General features: G+C 46.8%; 1 protein-coding gene across 3 annotated transcripts in view; it reads right to left on the minus strand.

Annotated features, from left to right (window-relative positions):
- KIAA0556 (KIAA0556 ortholog) overlaps positions 1 to 21,343 on the minus strand; it is a 172,712-nt gene extending 151,369 nt beyond the window's left edge. For all 3 annotated transcript variants that reach the window (XM_032328072.1, XM_032328073.1, XM_032328074.1), the window contains exons 1-2: positions 21,249 to 21,343; positions 2,722 to 2,777 (exon numbers count right to left, since the gene is read on the minus strand). In XM_032328072.1, coding sequence (XP_032183963.1) covers positions 2,722 to 2,777; positions 21,249 to 21,255 — 63 coding nt within the window. In that variant the 5' untranslated portion in view covers positions 21,256 to 21,343. The remainder of the gene's footprint in view (positions 1 to 2,721; positions 2,778 to 21,248) is intronic.
- Between the last annotated feature and the right edge of the window lie 68 nt (positions 21,344 to 21,411).

Here is a 21,411-nt window from a genome sequence, read left to right on the forward strand (position 1 = left end):
GGTGTGTGTGTGTGTGTGTGTGTGTGTGTGGAGGGCAGGGACGGCAGAATGGAGCCCCCCCACCAGCCAGGCCCAGCATTGCTTCACGGGAATAAGGCCTCTGCTGTCATTCTGCATTTTATCAAAGAAGCCAGAAGTGCACATTTTAATGCGCAAATTGTAAATGTGGACAGCTAATTTTTTTTTTTAATGGAATAGGGTCTGGGCCAAATAAAACACATCTTGGGGCTGAATTTGGCCTGCTGAGCTCACTGTGGATAGCCTTCTCTCCTCCCCTTGCCGGGTTGGCTCAGGACCACATGGAGAACTACCCAGTCCCGACCCAGGAAGGAAACAGCACGTTCACCCGCCCTGGTGCGACCAGGCCCGTGTCACCTCACCACCGAAGCAGCATAAGGCACCTGTCTGTCTGTTCCAACGAGCTCGTCTTCCCCTTGCCTTTCATGGTGACAGAGTCTGATCTCTACCTAGCATCCTGCGTTAGGTACGAGTCTCAGGAAATACAGATTTCACAGGTGATGGGGGTGCGGGTTGCAGGAGAGGAAGTGGGCAGGAAAAGCATGTTCTCATAGATCAAGATGAGCATCCTGGCAGCTTGCTATCTCCGTCTCTTGATTCTCTAACCAAACAAAAGCCCTGTTTTTTTAAAGAGTCCGCACCATCTTTTCCAGAAAGGCCTGAAAGCATTTGAATCTCTTTTGGGGTGAAACTTAGAAATTGTGATAAACATCTCCACTCTCTTTGCAGAAGGGAGATGAAGTGCTCTCGGGCAACCGGCATGATGGGAGGAGCCAGGAAAGCAGCAATCAGGGAGTCCTTGTTGCCAAGGAGAAAGACAGAGGGGGACCTGAGTATCTCCTTTCCTGCTGCCCTGTTTTGTCGATTTCCAGCCAACGTCTTCAGGTGGATAAATGCCGTGATGTTACTCTGTGACCGAAAGCCTCGGTTAGGTTGAAATACTTCATTCCTGGTTTTGGGGGAGCCCACACTAAGTCACTTGATCAAGGGGGGCTGGGAGCTTGCTGGGGCCTATGCTCACTCCTGTTCCAAGACCCTGGAAGGACTTTGTGGGAGATACGCACACCAGCTCCTGCTTCCAGAAAAATGTTCCTACCAGGAAGGAGTGACAGAATTCACTCTGGTTCAGTTTCTAGAATGGCCATCAGGGCTGACAGCTAGATGTTTTCAGCAGCACCAAGGTCCTAGCCCTCGTCCCTGGCGGGTGGCTTAAATAAAAAGGAAACCCACGCCGGCTGTTCTGGCTACAGCTGAGAAAGGAGACAAGAGGGGACAAGATGACAGCCACTGCAAAGCTCCCACGGCCCTTTGCGGTCCAACCCCAACCTGCTTCACTTGGCTGAGGATGAGGCCAACTCAGAGGACACAGGACGAATTTCAAGATTTGGTCAATACTTAAGATGAGCCTCATGCCTTCGCACGGTTCCCCTACACCCATCTGTGGCTACATACGACTCCAATACAAACTCTGGGGAGCTTGAGACTGGATCCGAGGGCCCTGAGGTACCGTCTGGGTCCTTGCTTCTACTTTGTACCCTCCGGCTCAGTAATCTTTTTTTTTTTTTTTTTAAGATTTTATTTATTTGACAGACAGAGATCACAAGTGGGCAGAGAGGCAGGCAGAGAGAGATGAGGAAGCAGGTTCCCCACTGAGCAGAGAGCCCGATGTGGGGCTCGATCCCAGTACCCTGGGATCATGACCCAAGTTGAAGGCAGAGGCTTTAACTCACTGAGCCACCCAGGCACCCCATCGGCTCAGTAATCTTGCAACCTTCCTTATCTGTGTCTGACTTTGACTTTGACCATGCTCTTCACTTGGCTTGAAAAACTGCTGCTCATTCTAAAGAGGCAGACTGCATATCGGCTTTTCTGCCTGCCTTTCTGGAGATCACTGGCAGAGTCAGGTGAGCCCTTTTCTGTACTGAAATTCCACTCTCTTTGTGCTTCTCACACGGCGTTATGATGACCCCACTGCACATCCCTTCCATCTATACGGCACCCACCATGAGATCGGGGCTGTGTCCCTCTCATCCCCTCTGCCGGGCGCAGGGCAGGTGGGCTCAGTGCGGCAGGTTTCAAGAATGGCCGCGGTATTTGTAGATTTCCCATGCAGAGGTGAGGCCTACTTCCCCACCCCTCCAACCTGGCCTGACCGTGTGACTTGCTTTAAAGAAAACCAAGTTGGCAGAAGGGACACCATGCTGTTGGGTTCCAAGCCCAAGGCTCAAGAGGGGCTACAGCTTCCGCTCTTCATGCTCTTGACCCCCTGAACCCCCAGAAGAACAAAGCTGGCTGGCTGGCTGGTGGATGAGAAAGCACTAAAAGAGAGTTGAAGCTCTGGTATTCCCATCCTCAAGGTGACATAATCCTCACTGCAAAGGCACAGTGAGCCCGGCTGAAATCAGAACTGCTGAGCCCACGTTGCCGACCCACAAAATCATGACCTAAAAGCACTGTTGCTGACATCCCTAAAACATGGGTTTAATTTGTTACACAGACAAAGCTAACTGATACACTTCCCAAGAGACTGTTACTACCAGTGACACTCTGGTTGAGACCTCAAGGTGCCAGATATCTTCCGGACCAGGATTCAAGCTGGAGACTCCGAGAGGGACAAGCAGGAGATCCAGGCGTTCTTACTCACCGGAAGGCCCCCTTCAAACAAAGCTGCCGCCCACCCACCCTCACCAGTGACACATTTACCTCCTTTTTCTCCCGCGAGCACGACCGGCTTCTGTCAGCCTTTCGCAGAGTCTGACCTGTAGCAGTTCAAAAGCAGAACCAGAGATGAAGGCTATTTTAAAGCAGCTAGTTTATCACCACAAAAGCTTTTTATTTGCAAACTGAATAGACGGGACCAATCATAATCAAATGATTTTAAGAAAATGTAGCCTATTATTATAGTGGGAAAATGCCATACTCTTGAAATAGACCAACGGCAAGGAAATGGTAATTCACACACTCGCGTCGTTTGACTGTAACGAACAAAGCCTCAGCTCTTTAATCTGGAACATTATCTGCACTCTGCCAGGGCCGACGGAAGATTTCCCAGTCGAATTACATTTTTATTAAATTGTTTGGAATTATATAAAATGCCTTCCACAAAAATGCCTTCCACAGTGTGCATACACATAACCTTTGATCAGTGCACACCAGTGGGCTTCACCAAACCCCCAAACTCGCTATCTAGGTGATGGTACAGATGTGAATTAGCAGTAATCACCCACATTTCCTATATAATGGGCAATTTCAGAGAGAATGTTGCTTTTCTTAGAAAACTGGAAGACTAACATTTGAAAGTATGCATAAATTCAACAGCTCAACATCATATGGTTTAAATATGCTGTTCCAAATGCAGTTTTCACAACTTTTATGCAAGTGTCCATCACAAAAGGATTCCTTGATGGAAAATTAATGGATTGCCTTGGTTTTAAAAGGCAACATGGGGACCTCTGCGCCTTGCCCATGTGTCTTCCAAATTACCCAGCTTTCCTCCCAGGTGGCTATTTGTGAGAAAATCAGTACCACACGTCCCATTACCCAAGAATGTTCCAAAGCAGGAGCAAAAAGACTTAGCAATGACTTATCAAGAGGCAAGAAGCGGGGACTGAGTCTCGGAGGAAAGATGTTTGTCTCTGGATGTGGTGACTGCCAGTAAGTCTACATGGGTGTGGGGGGCAGAGGGTGGGGGACCTCACAGCCGGTGATGAAGCACCGGTCAAAGGAGGACACTCTTTCCAAGAAAGTGAGAATAAGGGGAAAAGCGATGATGAACCTCTGGCAATTGCCAGAATTTAGGGCCGATATTAATAAAGGATTTGGAAAAGAGGCAGCCAGAGAACTTAGAGGAGACCTTGGATTATAAAGGATCATGGTAGAGTAGATGTCCTTTGGGTTATCTGCTCAGCTCATAAGACACCCTAAGCTGCCTCCTTCTCTCTCCCTTTCGTCCCTGTCCTCGGAGGGGAGCTCCAAGGCTGTACAGGACCCCAACCTCAGTAACCCAACTGCAGTCAACTGGAATTTGAAATTCATTTCGAAAGACAGAATTTGAAACTCGTTGGGGGACAGACTACCGAGAATGCCCAGGAGGAGCAAAGTGACCTGAAACTGATCTGTCATTGCGTTCCACAGATACCCACTTAACGTACCACTGAGATGCTGGATGCCAGCAGTGGGGAAAGGTTGTACTGTGTGCAGACAGGGAGGGTCTACGAAAACACGCTGTACTTTCTACCCAACTTTGCCATGGACCTAAAATTGCTCTAAAAAATAAGGTTTATTAATTTAAAAAACTAAGAAGAAGGCCCAAAATTAAGGACCAGGGGATCTGGGCTGTTGGATCCATTTTATCCCACCTCCTGACCCCCGATGCTCTGGAGGGAGGAACCAGGGCGGCCACTCCCAGAAACCCTTGACTGCCCTTGGTCTAAGCTGTCAGCGCAGGGACTCACTGTAGGCTGTAAGGCCGACCAGAGAGGATGGCATACCGGGTCGTAGGCCACACACGGCAGGGCTGGGAGCCAGGAGATTGGCCTGGAGCTGGAAGGTGACAGGGAGGCTTGGAGACCAGGGGTCAGACCAGAGCGTTCTACCAGCAGAGGCAGTGCTTAGGTAAGTAAGATGCCAGCAGGGAGAGAGCCCCCAGAACAAAACCAGGAAGAAGGAAAGCAGAGCTAGTCCAGGGGCAAACACGGCAGTTCCCAGAGTCTGGCTGCAGCCCTTCTGGTGCTGGTTAGACACAAACTTAGGGACATGGTCCAGTGGACAGCTGACCAGTTATGAGATTGTAGATAAGTCACAGGATCCCCCAGGATCCTTCTGGGCCATATTTTCTTCCTATTTTTTAATTTTTATTTTTATTTTAAAAGACAGGGTGAATCACCTCGGGAGTTGCTTTGTATCCCTAAAATTCTGTTACACCAATGGAGAACAGTAAGAAAAACATTAAGATGGGCCATAAAAACAACCCATTAATACAAAGAACACAAAACTTAACTACTGAAATTGGAACGCAAATCTCTCTACCAGAGTTCATTAGAAGCTGCTTATTCATTAAATTGGAAAATAACTGGCTTATTGTCCAATGAAGATAACCCAGGCTAATTACGCACACTTGTAATCTAACACCCAGTCCTCACACCACTGAGCCCCTTCTGCTCCCTGTAGCTCTGCGTGGAGGCTGCTCCTTCCTGCCAAGGACAGAAAGAACGTGTTTACACCGGACCTGTCTACTGCAGCGTCTCGAAATACCCTCCTACTTAGATCTCATCGTGTTCTCACGACGCTCAGGGAGGGAGGTGGGAGAAGCTGACATTAGTATCAAAAGATGTCGCTTGCAAAATTGAGGTGTTCCCCCTGCATTTTGCAAGGTGACCTGTCATTTTTTGCCATGAGACGGTAAATAAGGCCAAATGTAAGTGATAGATGTGGACCTCACATTATAAAACAGACATGTGCCTGGGAACGGGGGAAAAAACACCCCAGAAATGAAAAAGACACGAAGGCGTATAATATTCTCCCATGCAGGACTTCAGAAATTTTATCTGCATTTTGGACTTATTTTCAGTGGTTAGAATATTCTGACCGTTTGGTTTTACTTTGCTCTAGATGTAGACCATAACACTCAGGGCTACCCTTCAGAGGGGCGGGGAGTCTTCCTCTGCATCTGAAACCATCAGGCTGGGAAAATCAGCATCAGAATTACTCTTAACAGAGCCCTAAATCTCCTATTAAGTACAGTCCACAGGATACAGCCTTTTAAAAATTTATTATTATTTTTGTTATTGTTGTTGTTTTTTAAAGAGTTTTTTTTTTTTAAAGTTTTATTTATTTATTTGACAGTCACACAGCGAGAGAGGGAACACAAGCAGGGAGAGTGGGAGAGGGAGAAGCAGGTTTCCCGCTGAGCAGGGAGCCCGATGCGGGGCTCCATCCCAGGACCCTGGGATCATGACCTGAGCCCAAGGCGGATGCTTGATGACTGAGCCACCCAGGCGCCCTGGACACAGCCTTTTCTAACCATTGCTATAGTCTACTCCACATGTGAAATATTTGGTGCATATGGAAATGTATGCAAATACATATGCATATCATTGTGCAGTATTTCTAACTAAGTTATTCACACGGTGATTACTCCCTCTGTTTTTCCTATAAGGGTAGAAGAAGAGTGAACTTGTCCTGTAAAAGGCCAGAGAGTAAATATTTTTTATTTTTATATTTTTTAAGATTTTATTTATTTATCGAAGAGAGCAAAAGCAAGAGAGATCACAAAGGGAGAGAGAGGGACAGACTCACTGCTGAGCGGAGAGCCCCATGCAAGGCTCGATCCCAGGACTCTTGAGATCATGACCTGAGCCGAAAGCAGATGCCTAACCGACTGAGCCACCCAGGTGCCCCTGAGAATAAATATTTTTTACCTTATAGGCCGTAAGTTCATTAAATCATAAAGTCTCTGGTGCAACTACTTGACTCGGCCATCATGTTGCAAGAGCAGCACTAGACTATATGTAAACAAATGGGGGCCGCTGTGTTCCAATAAAACTTTATTCACAAACACAGGCGGCAAGCTGGATTTCGCTCCCAGGCTGTAGTCTGCTGACTCTTGCTCTAGATGGACAGTACTATCCCGCTGGTATGAGCAAGGAAGAAATGAGAAGCAAACTTTAAGGGGGTGATTGAACTGCTTTTTCAAGGTCACAGAAACGTAGCTTGTAAGTGACAGGGCTCCCTGTGCTCCAATGGCTATCTTCACTAACATCATCACCATCACAATCATATTAATCATTGTGATTATCATGTGAGCTCAACTTAAGTCGGGTTTACTCTGTGCCAGGCACTGAGCTCCAGGCTAAGTCAACAAATCAACCCATGTACTCCTCTCAACTACCCAAGAAATAGGCACTATTATCCCGCTTGTCAGATGCAGTCACTGAGACCCAAAGAGGCTAGAAAATCTGCCCTAATCACCCGAGCTAGTGAGCAGAGGAGACTGATCTGCAGCTGAGCAGTCTGGCTCCAGAACCTTCAACCCTAACCACCAGGCCACACGGATCCTTAATCAGGGCGTTAAAGACCAGTACAAGCCCACGAGAACGGACCTGGGAGGGAGTCTGATATAAGCAATTCTTTCTGTGATGCAGCTTTTCAATGTACTTTGGACTGCTAGAGCAATTAGTAAAGGGGTTGGATGAAAATGATTTCCCAATGATCAAAGAAGATGGCGTGCCAGCAGCCGGGTAAATGCCGTAAGATGCCAAGAGTGGTAAGGCAGGCTTGGCATTAGACGCTCACTCCTGTCTGCTCAGGTGAAATGCTCAGCCTTGGCAGGAAGGGTTGGGCTTTGGAGAATAAATCCAGTGGAAATCCTGCCGGCAGAGAGGGCCCATGCTGGGACCTCCCCGCCACAAAGGAGCTTTGAACAAAGAACTTGTTTCTCTCCACTGGGGGGATGGTAGAGCCATGAGGTCACAAAAATGAGCTTATTTCTTCTGTTGTCCAAACAGGAGAGCTTATATTGCTCTCATTTTATATATCTGTGGAATTTAATTTAAATGTCAAATATCCCACTGAAATACCACTTAATCTCACTAATCGGACTGGCAAAAATCAGAGGTTTGACAACATACTGTTTGCAAGAGCTAGGAAGCTGGCACTTTGGAGCACTGAGGAGAGGGGAAGTGCAGAATGACACTTTGGGTGTGTATATGGATATAAAACACCTTTGGAAGGTATTTTGACAATATCCTTAGAAGTCTAGGTGCATTTTCCTTTTGGGCCAGCAATAGCACTTCCAGGAATCCGCTGCAAAGAATTACCTCTACAAAGAGGAAATGGACGTGCAAAGGTATTCACTGTATCACAATCTGCAATAACAAATGTTGCAAATGACCCGTAGGTCTGGCAGTAGGGGCTGGATGAATAAATACGGCGAATCCACACAATGGCACAGAATACTGGGAAGCTGGAAAAAAGAATGGACAAGCTCCTTGTACATAAGGAAAAAATTGATAGGCAGAAAGTATACGAACTATGCGATCTTTTGTCTAAGAGGAAAATAAGAATAAATACTCACACCCATCCTATTTGAAGAACCACCCAGAGCTACATGTACAAAGACAAGAAATCACTGTTCCTTTTTATATTTTTTTATTTTTGAATGATGTACATGGACCTATTTCCTTTTGGAAAAATAAAAAGAAACTTAAAATATTAAATGTCCAAAGGTAGATGCAAAATTTTTAAAAAAATACAATGGAAAATGTAGATTGTTCCCATCAGGGAACCCAAGAAGGGGGAGTCAGCCAGAGGGAGAGAGAGTAGCCTCTGCGAACCTCAGCACCCCAAAGCTTGCCGAAAAGACAACACAGTATCTTGGGAAGACAAACTGTCTTCTTTCAAGAGATTGATCCACGATGCGTGAAAGAGAAGAATGAAATGATGACAAAATATGGTTTCTGGAAATTGGAACAACGGTTTCTTGGCTAAGCCAATACACTATTGGTAACCTGCTCCTTTATTTAAGGGCAAAGTTTGCATGAGATGGCCAGACAAGATGAGAAAGGAAAAAGGAAGGAGGAACAAGGAAAGGGACACTGAGACCTGTCTGGACCGGCTGTCTGGAAATCGTGGTTTCCTCGTGCTTTCTGAGCACCTACCCCTGGAGCTCCTTCCCCAGGTGACAGCTCTCAGGACTCCCTATTAGGCACAACAACACAACCTGCCCAAGGTCAGAGCAAGGAAGGGGAAGAATGGGATTAACACGCCGTCAGTCTGGCGGCTAATCCAGTGTTCCTAGACCCTGATCGCTACCAGCGTCCCCTCGTGCCAAGTGCAGGAACGCGAGCACCCCAGCCCCACTGTCATTACCACCCCAGCCCCACAGGTCTTTAGCCCCAGCCCAGCTTCCTGGACTTCCACCTGCAGCCTTTGCAAAGACACCCGTGGCACATAAGGTGGCAGGGCGGGGACACAGCAGCCTGGGGAGCTCCTGTCCAGCCTGAGGGGAATCACTATTTGGTGCTGCTGTTGAACACGACCCCAGCCAAAAATCAAGAATGAGGCTTAACTGACTGAGCCACCCAGGTGGCCCCGGGGAATCACTATTTGACGCCAGCTGCCAGTTTCCACGCAGGAATATGGGCCCAGTCTCATGGGATCGGATTTTTCTAGAGAAGACCAGTATTAGGAGAAAGTTTCTAAGTTTTAAATACTGACAAGTAGCTAAAAAAAAAAGTTTTTTAAAGTTCTCTACAGATCCAACAAAGCAGGCTTCTAGATTCTAACCGAATAGGCAACTAGGCAGAAGGCTACTTTGATGCCACGGACCATTTTTGCAGCGAAGCGGGGAGAGCCCTTTAAGGGAATCTCATCATTGTAACAGAAATCTGTTAGACAAAAAGCGTGACTGTTTGGAAGACAGGTAAACATGGACTCTGCGACACTTCCAGATTCCTTCCAATTCCCCATGCACGCCTCCAGGCTGGTTCTGGGGACTTTAAGTCACATTCTGTCTTCTGAAAGCCCAAAACAATATCCCTGTCACTCTTCCTTTGCATTTTCTGTGTAACTCAAATTCCCGGAGCCCAGTTTACTGCCAAATTACCTGAGATAAACAAGTCATGCTAAGATCCTCTTTTCCTCTCCAAACCCAAACAGCAGCTGGCAGCTAGAAATGGTTATTTATAACCTGCACACTGTTACGTGCATTTGCTTGTGCATTTCTAAAAATGCTTAGCCATGCATTCTGCGGCTGACTTCATAATTACATGAGAGCCTGGGGACAATGCTGTGCGGCGGCAGAGAGGGTAGGCGGTGGGTCAGCCTGTCTGGCTCAGCTTCTCAGTACCTGTTTGGAAACCCTGATAGCACGATTCCATTTCAGTCTGTGGTCGGCATTAAGATAGTACCCGTGAAAAGCTTAGAACAGGACCCTGCACATAGTAGGTGCTTAGCAGTGAGTGGCTCACTCCCCCATAAACGGCTGGCTGTGTGTTCATGGACCTCAGCAGGTTCTTTTGGACTCTGGTCCCCAAATGCTTCCGGAACCTTTCCTTCCTCCCCATCACCGCTCTGCGAGGCCCTTGATCATCAAAGAGCCACCGAGCAAGAGTCCTGTCTCTGTTATTCTTGGGCTTTTCCCATGGCAGCCAACTAAAAATGAGATTATATCCCTTGCCTGCTCAACCCTCCAGTGCGTTTCCCTCTGCACGGCTTGCTCTCCACTTGCGCATGCTCACATCCACACCACGCACACCTGCAGCCCGCTACTCTTTCCTCTGCTCTTTGGACTCACGATTCCTTCCTGCACCGGGTCCTTTGTCCTCAGGGTCCTCCCCTGTTAGCTCCTTCTTACCAGTCAGATCTCACTCAGCCTGAAGGGAGCTCCTTCTTCCGAGAGGACTAACTGGCACACCACCCTCCCTACTTTTTACCCTCTGCACAGCCCCTATCTGATCTTTTTCCTGTTAATGTAGTTGTGGCCTGTCTCCCCCTGCACCCCCTGCCCCAGAAATGGTCATTGTTTGGCTTTGTTTTAATCCCTGAATTTCCCATACCAGGAACAGTGCCTGGAATGGAATGGCTATCAGAGACATTTCCGGAATCTGTGAATGAATGAATGACCGAATTTTTGAATGGACAATGCCCGGAGGACTGGAGGCATGAGTATGAACTGCTATGAAGACTTCATCTTCTCTCACGATGTATTTTCCTGACCCTATCCCCCTGCTCTTTCTCAGATGGTGAAATGAAATATGACAAAGTGAGTTTAATACACCACTGGAGATAATTGGAAAATATTGATTTTTTTTTCATTTGAAACAGTAAAGATAAGAAAATGCCACACTTCTGTAATCTAATCAGTGGCTTATGTGACAGCATGCTTCTCAGGCTAAAATGTACTTTGGTAGACCTCTGTATCCGTCATACAAGTTCCCAAACCCATTCCAACTACACAGGCCAACCCAGCCCCCCACTCACAACAAGTGTGGACACTGCATTTGTGAGCCTGCGTGTGCGTAACCAAATTAAAGTGTCTTCTGAGTATCTGCTTTCCACTCCTCCCTCCCCCCACAAGGAGCTGCCAAGTAGTCCTGGAAAACATAGGAAAGGATGCATGAGCTGCCTTGGAATCCTAAAGAAAAAGATGCGTTCCTTCCTCAGACAGCTCATTTTTACTGAGATCCTATTAAGGGCTGGGTACCATTTTAAGGCCTTTAGATAGATGGATTCCTTTGATTCTCATAGCAGCCCTATGAGGAAGTCCTACTATTAATCTCTGTTTTATAAATTCAGAGTCCAGGCACCGAGAGATAAAGAAACTAATCCCCCCAAGGTCATGCGGCCTCAGAACTGGAGTCTCCTTAGTAGATCTCCATGAGCTCTCACCTAGTGGGCACCAACGGGAAGCTGGGGAGAGCTGGGAAGCAAATCTGATCCTCTGTCCTGGTTTTTCAGGGTTGCCTTTTTGCAGGCTTAAAATAAAATCTCCATCTGAAATCATGCAAGAGGCAGGACTTCCCACCACAAGGGCTCATTAGGAGGGTGGGGCGGTGGGGTGCTGGACAGAAATGGATCTGGACCTGTTCCTCCACCTCTGCAGGCATGTTGACTCCCCAGGCCGCGTCCCCAACATCTGATAAATGACAGCGGTCAGACCAGATTGGAAGTTACTCACTGGCTGAACCCACCCCACAAATATTTGTTTGGTCTCCATAATGTTTAAAAAAAAAAAAAAATTTTTTTTTTTTTTTTTTACACACCTTGGGAGATAACACGTTTTAAAATCCTGAGCTCTGGATGGTTTTGCAAACCTAAACAATCTGGCAACACAGGACTTGCCTTCCTGCCTGGCAATAGTGGTCTGAGGATGAGGACAGTGGCCTGGCAGTTGGCATGGTATCCTCTGGTTCCCAGCCCCTGCTGGCTGGTTGTCTTCCCTGCCACTGAGGTCAAGTCCAAGGTGCCGTTTATCAGCAGGTCTGAGAGGTTTTTCCCTACAGTGAAGATGAAAGTGGCCACATCTCCGGCAAAAGAGAATCGTCATCATCCTAATGGCAGTGAACACATACGGACTTATCGTGTCAGGTCCTGATCTAAGGGCTTTTAATGAACGCTTTTAATTTTCACAATAACCCCAGGGGGTGGGACTACTCTTACCTCTATTCTACCGATGACAGAGAGATGGAGGAAGCCACATACTGCAAGGAATTAGTAGGCAACCGAGTTCTTTATGAAACTGATGAATATTGCCAGGTATGCAAAGTGTACACAGGTGTTGAAAGAATCGGACATAAAGCAGCATAATGAAATACACCCTGGACACTGCAGTCACTTACATCACCTGCCTGGTCCCTGCAGGCTGCTGCTTCTTCTTCTTCTTCTTTTCTTTAAAGATTTCACTTATTTATTTGACAGAGAGAGAGTGCACTAGTAGGGGGAGCAACAGGCAGAGGGAGAGTGAGAAGCAGACTCCCTGCTGAGCAAGGAGCCCGACAGGGAAGCCCAATGCTGGGAGCAATCCGGACCCAAACCAAAGGCAGACACCCAACAGACTGAGCCACCCAGGTGCCCCCTGCAGGCTTCTATAGTTGTTTTCTTCCATAGGATCCTTAAAGAGTTCCGAAATCTATCAAGTTCCCTGGACTACATCTGGTAAGTCTCTTTTGCCACTATCAATCTTTGATTTCAGGCAGGTTCATAAAAAGGTATCTAAATAGTTTCAGATCCTTTTTAAGATCTTATCTATTTATTTGTTTGAGAGAGAGAGTGCTTGAGTGAGTTGGGGGAGGAGGAGAGTGAGGAGGGAGAGGGACAAGCAGACTCTGTGCTGAGCGCCGAGCCAATGCGGGACTTGATCTCAGGACCCCAAGATCATGATGTGAGCCCAAGCCAAAAGTTGGACACCTAACCAACTGAGCCACCTAAGCACCCCTCAACAGCCTGGGAGTCTTGAGAGAGATCATGCATGCACATGCACATACGTACACACACACACACACACACACACACACACAGGCATGTACACACATTGCATTGCAAAGTCACTCAGAGTCTGTAACAGAGTGCAGTGGTCCCTGAATGGGTTGGTGATCCAACTTCCGGCCTGGTGCTACATTGACCAAAAACCCTCCTATCCCCCAAGGACATGTTAAGTCAGGGGCTGTCTCCAGAGTATCCATCAGCTAAGGGTGGTCAAGGTAGCATCAGAATCAAAAATGAGGCAGGAGGTGGGAGCGATGGTGAACCCGCTGGGGGAAAAAAATGGGAGGACAGGAACGCTAACTGCAAAGTAGAGGGATTGCAACAGGGGCTGGGGGTGTAGTGAAGGTAGCTAGGTGAAGGCACATTATTAGGACTGGTCCGAACGACTCCAAAGGACAATGTCTGGGGGGACCATGCTTTTCTCCTTAGCGAAAGAGGAGCCAGGTGAGATCTCTGGAAGCTTGACCTGTAGGCTTGGCTGCAAGGGCTTTTCCTCTGCCTGTTTTATGGAGACCAGCCAGCAATTCACAAAGGGACAAACCAGTTGATCTCTTTCCTACTTACAATGTTAGCCCAGCAAACACTCATGAACATCTCCCTGTGCCAGTCCTGGGGCCAAATGCTGGCTAGACAGAGGAACAAGAGTGGGTTTCTGTCCCCAAGGAAGAGGAAAGGCATGAAGCCCAGTACCTGGGACACAGCAGGATACATGAGGGGGCCAAGGGACCCCACCATGTGGGAGGAGTTAACTTTGCAGGTGGTATCAGTCACCACAATCCACAGTGTGGAAGTGACCTGAAAGAGACAGCTTCCGGGGAACACAGCAAGGGGAAGGGAGGGAGGCGGGAAAGAATATGGTGTGCACGAGAAATGGCCAGCTTCCTGAGCTGGCTTGGGCAGTGGTTGAAATGTCAGATGTCTATAGGCTTAGGCTAACATTCTCAACGCAAGAAAAAGGCACTTGCTGACCGATGTCATCAGCCAGAAGAGGTCAAACTGTCATCACATGTCCAAGGTCAAGAGGGACCAAGATTCAGGGCTGGAGGACCAGGGCTTTGTGGGAATGCAGGCCCATAGGCCAAAGCATCCTTCCATCAAGAGACTGACAAATCCAGGTTTTTATGAGAAACCACAACTTTTAAATATGGAAAAGCTCATCAGTGGACCCAGTTCAGGCCACCATAACACCTCTCTGAACATGAAGGTAGGCAGGTAGGTGGGTATCTAAATGTGAGACTTAAGACTGGCAGACCAACCAAGGGATAGGGGAAGGGAGGCACATGGCTTTCCCAGGGAAATTCTCAGATTTAAGGGGCTGTGACCACGGCAATTGCGACCACTTATTAAAGTTACAAGGGTCAAGCTGTTCATCAGCAGTCAGTCTGGTGCCATTGAGGATAATGGACACCTCTTTCCTCTTACATGAAGTGAGCTGTGGACAGCTCCTCCTCCCAACTAACCACGTTGCTCCTGGCAGCCCTCTCCTACTTGGGAAGAGGCGCAGCCACAGGGTCAGATCCTGAGGGAGCCAAGGAGGTAGGCAAGAGCAGGGCCTTCTGAACTGTGCTCTTCGACCAGACTCATGGCCTGGACTTGCCCACAGACTCACGTCCCAAGTCTAACAACCTGGCCACACATGGATGGGGACAAGTTTGAGACAGGTCTTTGAGGACATACTCTACACACAGAGACTCTGTGGGCCACGTATTTATTTTGCCTGCTGAATGCCTGCTTTGTGGAGCGTACACGTTAATTGGCTGAGTCCCAGTTCTGCTCTCTGCTGGCTGCGGGCTATAAATGGGCCAATGACACTGAGTGTCGTAGGGAGTTGTCTCAAGAATCAAATCAGATCCTGCATGGCAGGGGCTGGCCAGCTTTTCCAGGAAAGGGCCAGATGGTCAAGAGTTTTGGCTGTATGGACTATATGGTCTCCGCCACAACTAATCACCTTTGCCACTGAGGCTTGAAGAGATCCATAGACTGTACGCATTTATATGCAAGTGGGCATAGCTGTGTTCCAATAAATCTTTATTTACAAAAGCAGGCAGGGAGCCAGGCTGCTTTGAGAAAGGGAAGACCTTTGCAGATGTTACTTTCTAGGGAATCCAATGTGGGATTAGAGTTAGCTGTTGATGACTGGCTTTCTCATCAGATTATGAAGTTCTTCCGGGCAGAGAATATATCCCCCATTTTTTCTTTCAGATTAAAATGAAGAGAACAGGTATATACGGCACATTGTGCCGCACAACAGTAATCCATAGGGATTTCCAAAATCACCCAAGTGAATACAAGAACAGGATTGTAACTTCAGATGCCTCTGGGGCCCAGGCAGGGAACACATACAATGCGCGGCAGGGGCATTCAGGGAGGTGCTGTGGCAAAGTGCAAAGTGTGCCTCCTTGTTGGAGGAGGGTCTCCATTTGGCTCCAGCTATGAAAAAGCTGTTGCCATGCACAACTGTGATTTGGTGTTAATAGATTTTATTGATCTTTGTTAAGAAAATACCACAATAAGGTATTTATGAGAAATCCCTCCATTTTTCAATGTTCTGATGACTTGTTCAAAATTTGAAAAAAATAAAACATTATGGACCAAGGAAATGGACTGTGGGCTGATTCATTTAGAGGCCCCCAATTTGTAACCTCTGGTTTAAAGTTCATTTTCAAATCTGGTACATTGCTCCTTTTTTTTTTTTTTAAGGTGAAAAAAATGTTCAAAAACATCAATTTAAAGAAAGCTTTTAAAAATTTTTTTTTAATATTTTAGTTATTTATTTTGACAGACAGAGATCACAAGTAGGCAGAGAGGGAGGGGGAAGCAGGCTCCCTGCCGAGCAGAAAGTCCGATGTGGGGCTCGATCTCCGGACCCTGGGATCATGAACTGAGCCGAAGGCTGAGGCTTTAACCCACTGAGCGACCCAGGTGCCCCAACTTAAAGAAAGTTTTAAGGTACTACAAGGAGGGGTGCCTGGGTGGCTTAGTCAGTTAAGCATGTGACTCTTGATCGCAGCTCAGGTCTTGATCTCACGGCTGTGAGTTCAGGCCCCACGTTGGGCTCTGTGCCGGGCGTGGAGCCTAATTTAAAAAGAAAAAGAAAAAAAAAAGAATACTACAATAAACTCCCATCTACTCTTCACTTAGATCCAGTCTTAACTCGTCTTGATATCTCTGGATTCCAGCACACAGAAGGCACCGAAATGTGGACTTACTAAATGAATGTCCTAAGGAAGAATAAGCAAAACATAGAGCGTCAACTTCCTCTAAGCTAAAAATCACTGAACTGGATCCAACTCAAGGATGGGTGCAAAGAAGGAAGGAAGACAGAACAAACATAGAGACTCCACGGACAATGCATTTATTTTGCCTGCTGAATGCCTGCTTTGTTCTAGTTCACATCATTTTTGGCTTGGTTTATTTTAAATACTAAGAGAAACGAACAAATCACCAGGAGCCCAGGTGAATACCGTACCAGACCAGAAGAGACCAGACATGCTGACAGCATACTTTCAACAAAATCTTACTAATTCAACCGTCACCCGTTTTGCAGTTTGGGATTATTTAGACAAGCTAGGCTAAATTTCATCTTGGCATTATTAATTCTTTGAGAAAGTGTACTAAGCAAATGAACAGGATAAGCGGGGAAATGTTGAATATCTGCTCTGGGGAGAGCAAGAGCAAATGAACAGCTTTAAAATCCTTTCTAATTATGTTGATGTGCTGAACTTTTGTCTAATTATTATGTTCCTTGAAAACTGAGCAGAAATATTTTTTTTCCTTGAACCATTTCATATTCCAAAAGCACTGGAAGAAATGACTTTAACATAAAGGTGAACACTTCATAGCAAAAGACTCACACATTGCTCGTTTACATTCAGGTAAATAAAAAATGCCAGGCGTTGGCTTTTCCTTTAAACAAACAGAGGGCTAATTACAGATTATTATTTGCTGGAGAGCTTCATCAGAATCCCCCCTCCCTCTTCTGCCAGCTGAAGTCTGCCCATTTGCAGATAATGATAGAATTCGCTACCATGGGGGCGCCTGGGTGGCTCAGTGGGTTAAAGCCTCTGCCTTCGGCTCAGGTCATGATCCCAGAGTCCTGGGATTGAGCCGCGCATCGGACTCTCTGCTCGGGGGGAGCCTGCTTCCACCTCTCTCTCTGCCTGCCTCTGCCTACTTGTGATCTCTCTCTCTCTGTGTCAAATAAATAAATAAAATATTAAAAAAAAAAAAAAAGAATTCGCTACCATATCCGAGTGCTTTTTACAAGGAAGACTTGGTGTTATGTGTGTTCACATTTAATCTCGTATAATTCAACAGTGGATTACCAGATCAAACAAAGTAAGTCTTATCATCAGCTCCATTTTATTGACAGGAAAACTGAGGCTCAGAGAGGTCAGAGTACACAGCGGAGATGTGAATCCACCAGTACACAGCCCCCCAAATATATCAACATCACGTCACACTGCATTGCAGAGCCAGTTGAAACTTGCCCAAAGCCAAAGCAAATGGGCCAGGAAAAATGTGAAAAACAATGGTGATTTGGACCTGCAAAATCAGCCAAATTGGGGCGCCTGGGTGGCTCAGTGGGTTAAGCCGCTGCCTTCGGCTCAGGTCATGATCTCAGGGTCCTGGGATCGAGTCCCACATCGGGCTCTCTGCTCGGCAGGGGGCCTGCTTCCCTCTCTCTCTCTCTATGCCTGCCTCTCTGACTACTTGTGATTTCTCTCTGTCAAATAAATAAATAAAATCTTTAAAAAAAAAAAAAAAAAAGCCACTTAAAAAAAAAAAAAAAAAATCAGCCAAATTATAATCCAGTTTGGGGACACTTGCTAGATACTTAAGCTTTTGTAAGTTTGGGAAGTAAACATCTTTTCAATAAGGCCAGGCTTGGCGTATCTAGTTGGCTAGACTCTCAGTTCATCATGGCATGCTTCACTTTACCCATCAGGTAGGTGCCTATAAAACTGTTGTGTAAGGGGCATCTGGGCGGCTCAGTTGTTAAGCCTCTGCCTTCAGCTCAGGTCATGATCTCAGGGTCCAGGGAACCAGACCCACATCGGGCTCCCCGCTCAGCAGGAAGCCTGCTTCTCCCTCTCCCACTCCCCCTGCTTGTGCTCCCTCTCTCGCTTTGTCTCTATCAAATAAATAAATAAAATATTTTTTTAAAAAGTTGTGTAAATCTAAGTCTTAAAAATTGTAATGTAAAAGGGATCCTTTGAATGCTAAATCTGATCTTAGGGCAAATGCTTTCTTAAAGAGAACAAGTTTTTCCTTTTTGTAGCCAATCTGTAAATTAACAGGTTCCTCAGTCGGGCCATGCTAACGCTTTAGGAGTGAGCGAGATGATGAGAGAGCAACTGAGCGGGACTTCTTGAAAATGATCTATAGCGATGTTTCTCAAACTGTTTTCCCCAGACCCTGGGAGGAAGAGGGGTTCACAAGGACAAAACCATTTTCATCACAATTCTAGGACATCTTCACCACGTTGCTATCTGCACTGATGATGGGACAGTGGCAGTAGGTAAAACTGTTACAGGGCAGTGGCACCAAACTGTCCTAGTAGTCGTTGTATTCTTTACTGCCATGTATTCATGATAAATCAACAACAACCAAAAAAAATCACTGTCACCTAAGAATATCCTTATGAAATAGTAAAAGTTAGTTTTACTTAATTTCTTCTCATGAGTCCACAGCTTTTCAATATTCTGTGTGACACAATGGCAAATACACACCAAGCACTTCCGCTACAAGCCAAAATATAATGGTTGATCCCAGAAAACACTTATGTGTGCTTGTTTGAGTTACCAGCTGAACTAGCCACATATGTATAGAATGCTATTTTTACTTGAATACAACTAACAAACTCTAATTATTCAGACCTGGGTGTCTCACAGACACTTTCTCAAATAGGGAAAAAAACAAAAAAAGAAAGAAAGAAAAGAAAAGAAAGTGAGCAGTCCCTTCAAGGAAACAACTGACGGGTTTATTGCCCAAATGAAACTTGTTTCTACTACCTAGAGTTTAGCAGCTTAAACTTCTTGCTAAAAAATGAGCCAGGTGGTGATATTAACAAATAGGATTTTCCTGATATTGTATAATGACATTCCACTTGATATTACATAATGGAATTTTTAATGTCAACATTTGGAAGATTTGCAGAACTCAGTAAACCAACATTTTCCAAATGACCAATGCCTAATGTAATAAAATCATACATGGGTAAAATATCTGAACAAAGGGCAAAATAAACCAGTGGATTTTAAATATAACAGAGAACAAAAGGTTCACCAATACGGTCTCAGCACATTGTACGTACCCTTCAAGTAACTACCATGTGCTAAGTTTTGATGTAGCATCAAAAAAGAATGTCTACAGTTATTTGAACAGGCAATTAAAATCTGTGTGAGGCCAGACTTTCTTCATATACACTAGCCAAAAGACACAACAGTTTGGTTGCTGAAACAGAAATGAGAGTCTAGTTATTTTCTGTCAAGCCAGACATTGAAGAGATTTGAGACGATGTAAAATAATGCTACTCTTCCTACTAATGGGGGGGGGGGCATGGCGATCTTTCATTAAAATTATTACTTATACTCAGAAGTAATGGGCTTACTGTTATTTTTTAAGATTTATTTTACTGAGAGAGAGAAAGCACACTGAGTGTGGGGAGCCGCAGACAGAAGGAATCTTAAGCAGATTCCCTGCTGAGTGTGGAGTCCATCTCGGGGCTCCATTTCACAACCCATGAGATCATGACCTGAGCCAAAACCAAGATCCGGATACTTAACCAACTAAGCCCCCCAGGCGCCCCAAGTTTACTGTTATTTTTAAGTAGTTGATACATGAGTGTTCTAAGATGTTCTCAGCTTTACTTCCTGATATGGTAAATATCCTAGATATAATACACCTAAAGCTCTTTCGAGGTTAAGTGCATAAAGGTGTCCTGCAGTTAAAAATATTTGAGAACTGTTATTCTGTAGCAATGTTACATTGATCTTTCTACCAGGCAAACTGGAAATCACCTTTTATAGTACCTCCAAAGTACAAAGGGCAAAGACGTCTTTTAAGTATAGATCAGACTGTTCAATCAAAATAAAATCCCCCCCCCCCCCACTGCATTAAGTGGATACAAGGAACAAATTCCTGAAAGCAAGGGACAGTGGTGACCCGAGAACAATGATCTGGATTCTAGCACAGATCCTAACAGTCTGTGTAGACATTAGTCTTCCTATCTTCAAAAGGAGGTCAGAACAGCCTATTTTTAGATTGTTTCCAGGGGTCCATTCCATGATTCTAATCAGGAACTCTAAATAGTGGCCCGGAGGCGGCATCTGGCCGTCTGGCCTTCAGGCCGAGAGGCTGTCAGGGTAGTTAGAGAAGTGTCCTAGGGAAATAATTGGTTGGAACTGAGTGAGAAGCTTTCCTTTGGAAAGGGGAATCGATTTCCAATCACGGCCCGAGCCAGCCCCCCCGACGTGCCCCTGCAGCTGTATCTCCCTTTGCGATGTCAGGAATGAAGGGCCTCCAAAATCCGTCCCCACATCTCAAAGCTCTTGTCATTTAACTCCAGAGACACAGTGTCCGTCTGGGTTTCTTACTCCCTCCGCCACTTGCTGGCTCTTCGATTTGGGGCGCGTGAACTTAATTCCTTTGAGCCTCCGTTCCTTCACTTGCCAAACAGGCTGACCCCACTGACCTCAAAGGGCAGGAATGAAGCTTCACGAGGTGTTGCCCGGCGGCGCTGGCCCGAGAGTTCCTGGCCCACGGAACAGTGCTCCATGCTCAACATCCAAGCGCAGAAAAAGAGCCCGCCCTCCGCTTCGCCGACCCACCTCACCCACTCGGTGCTCCCAGAAGCCGACGGCCGCGCTCCCCAAGACCACGCTGACCCCACACCACCTCCCAGATCTCACCGGGCCACCTCCGAGGAAGACACGCGAGACCCCGCCTCGGACGCCTGCCTCTGCTTTCCACGCTAAGCCTCCCCCGGGCCCCCGACCTGCACCGGGTTCCTACAGCAACGCAACTCTGCACCGTGGTCCAGCCACTGACCTCTCCCCCCGCCCCCCACCGGCCTCTTCTCCCATCCCTGACCCCTAGGGCTCCCTTGCCCCTCTGACCAGAGGCCCCCCGAGGTCAGGCAGCGGTGGCCCAGGGCTCTCTTGCCTAGGATTCTGCCCGAGGGAGCTGAGGCAGGGACGGCAGAACAACGGCCCGACCCCCCGGAGGGGCCCGCGGACACTCACCGTCCATCCCTCGAGGCGGCGGTTCCGGGTGCTCGCACCGGAAGCGGCCCCTACACTGTTTGCAGTTCCCCTGGTTACTGCGCGGTTCCGGACCAATGGCGGCGGAGCGTCGACGCCTGAGCCCGCCCCCAAAGGGCGCAACGTCACGTCCGCGCTCTTGGGA

This window comes from Mustela erminea, chromosome 20 (genome assembly GCF_009829155.1).
Source record: "Mustela erminea isolate mMusErm1 chromosome 20, mMusErm1.Pri, whole genome shotgun sequence".
In the NCBI taxonomy this organism is placed as follows: Eukaryota; Metazoa; Chordata; class Mammalia; order Carnivora; family Mustelidae; genus Mustela; species Mustela erminea.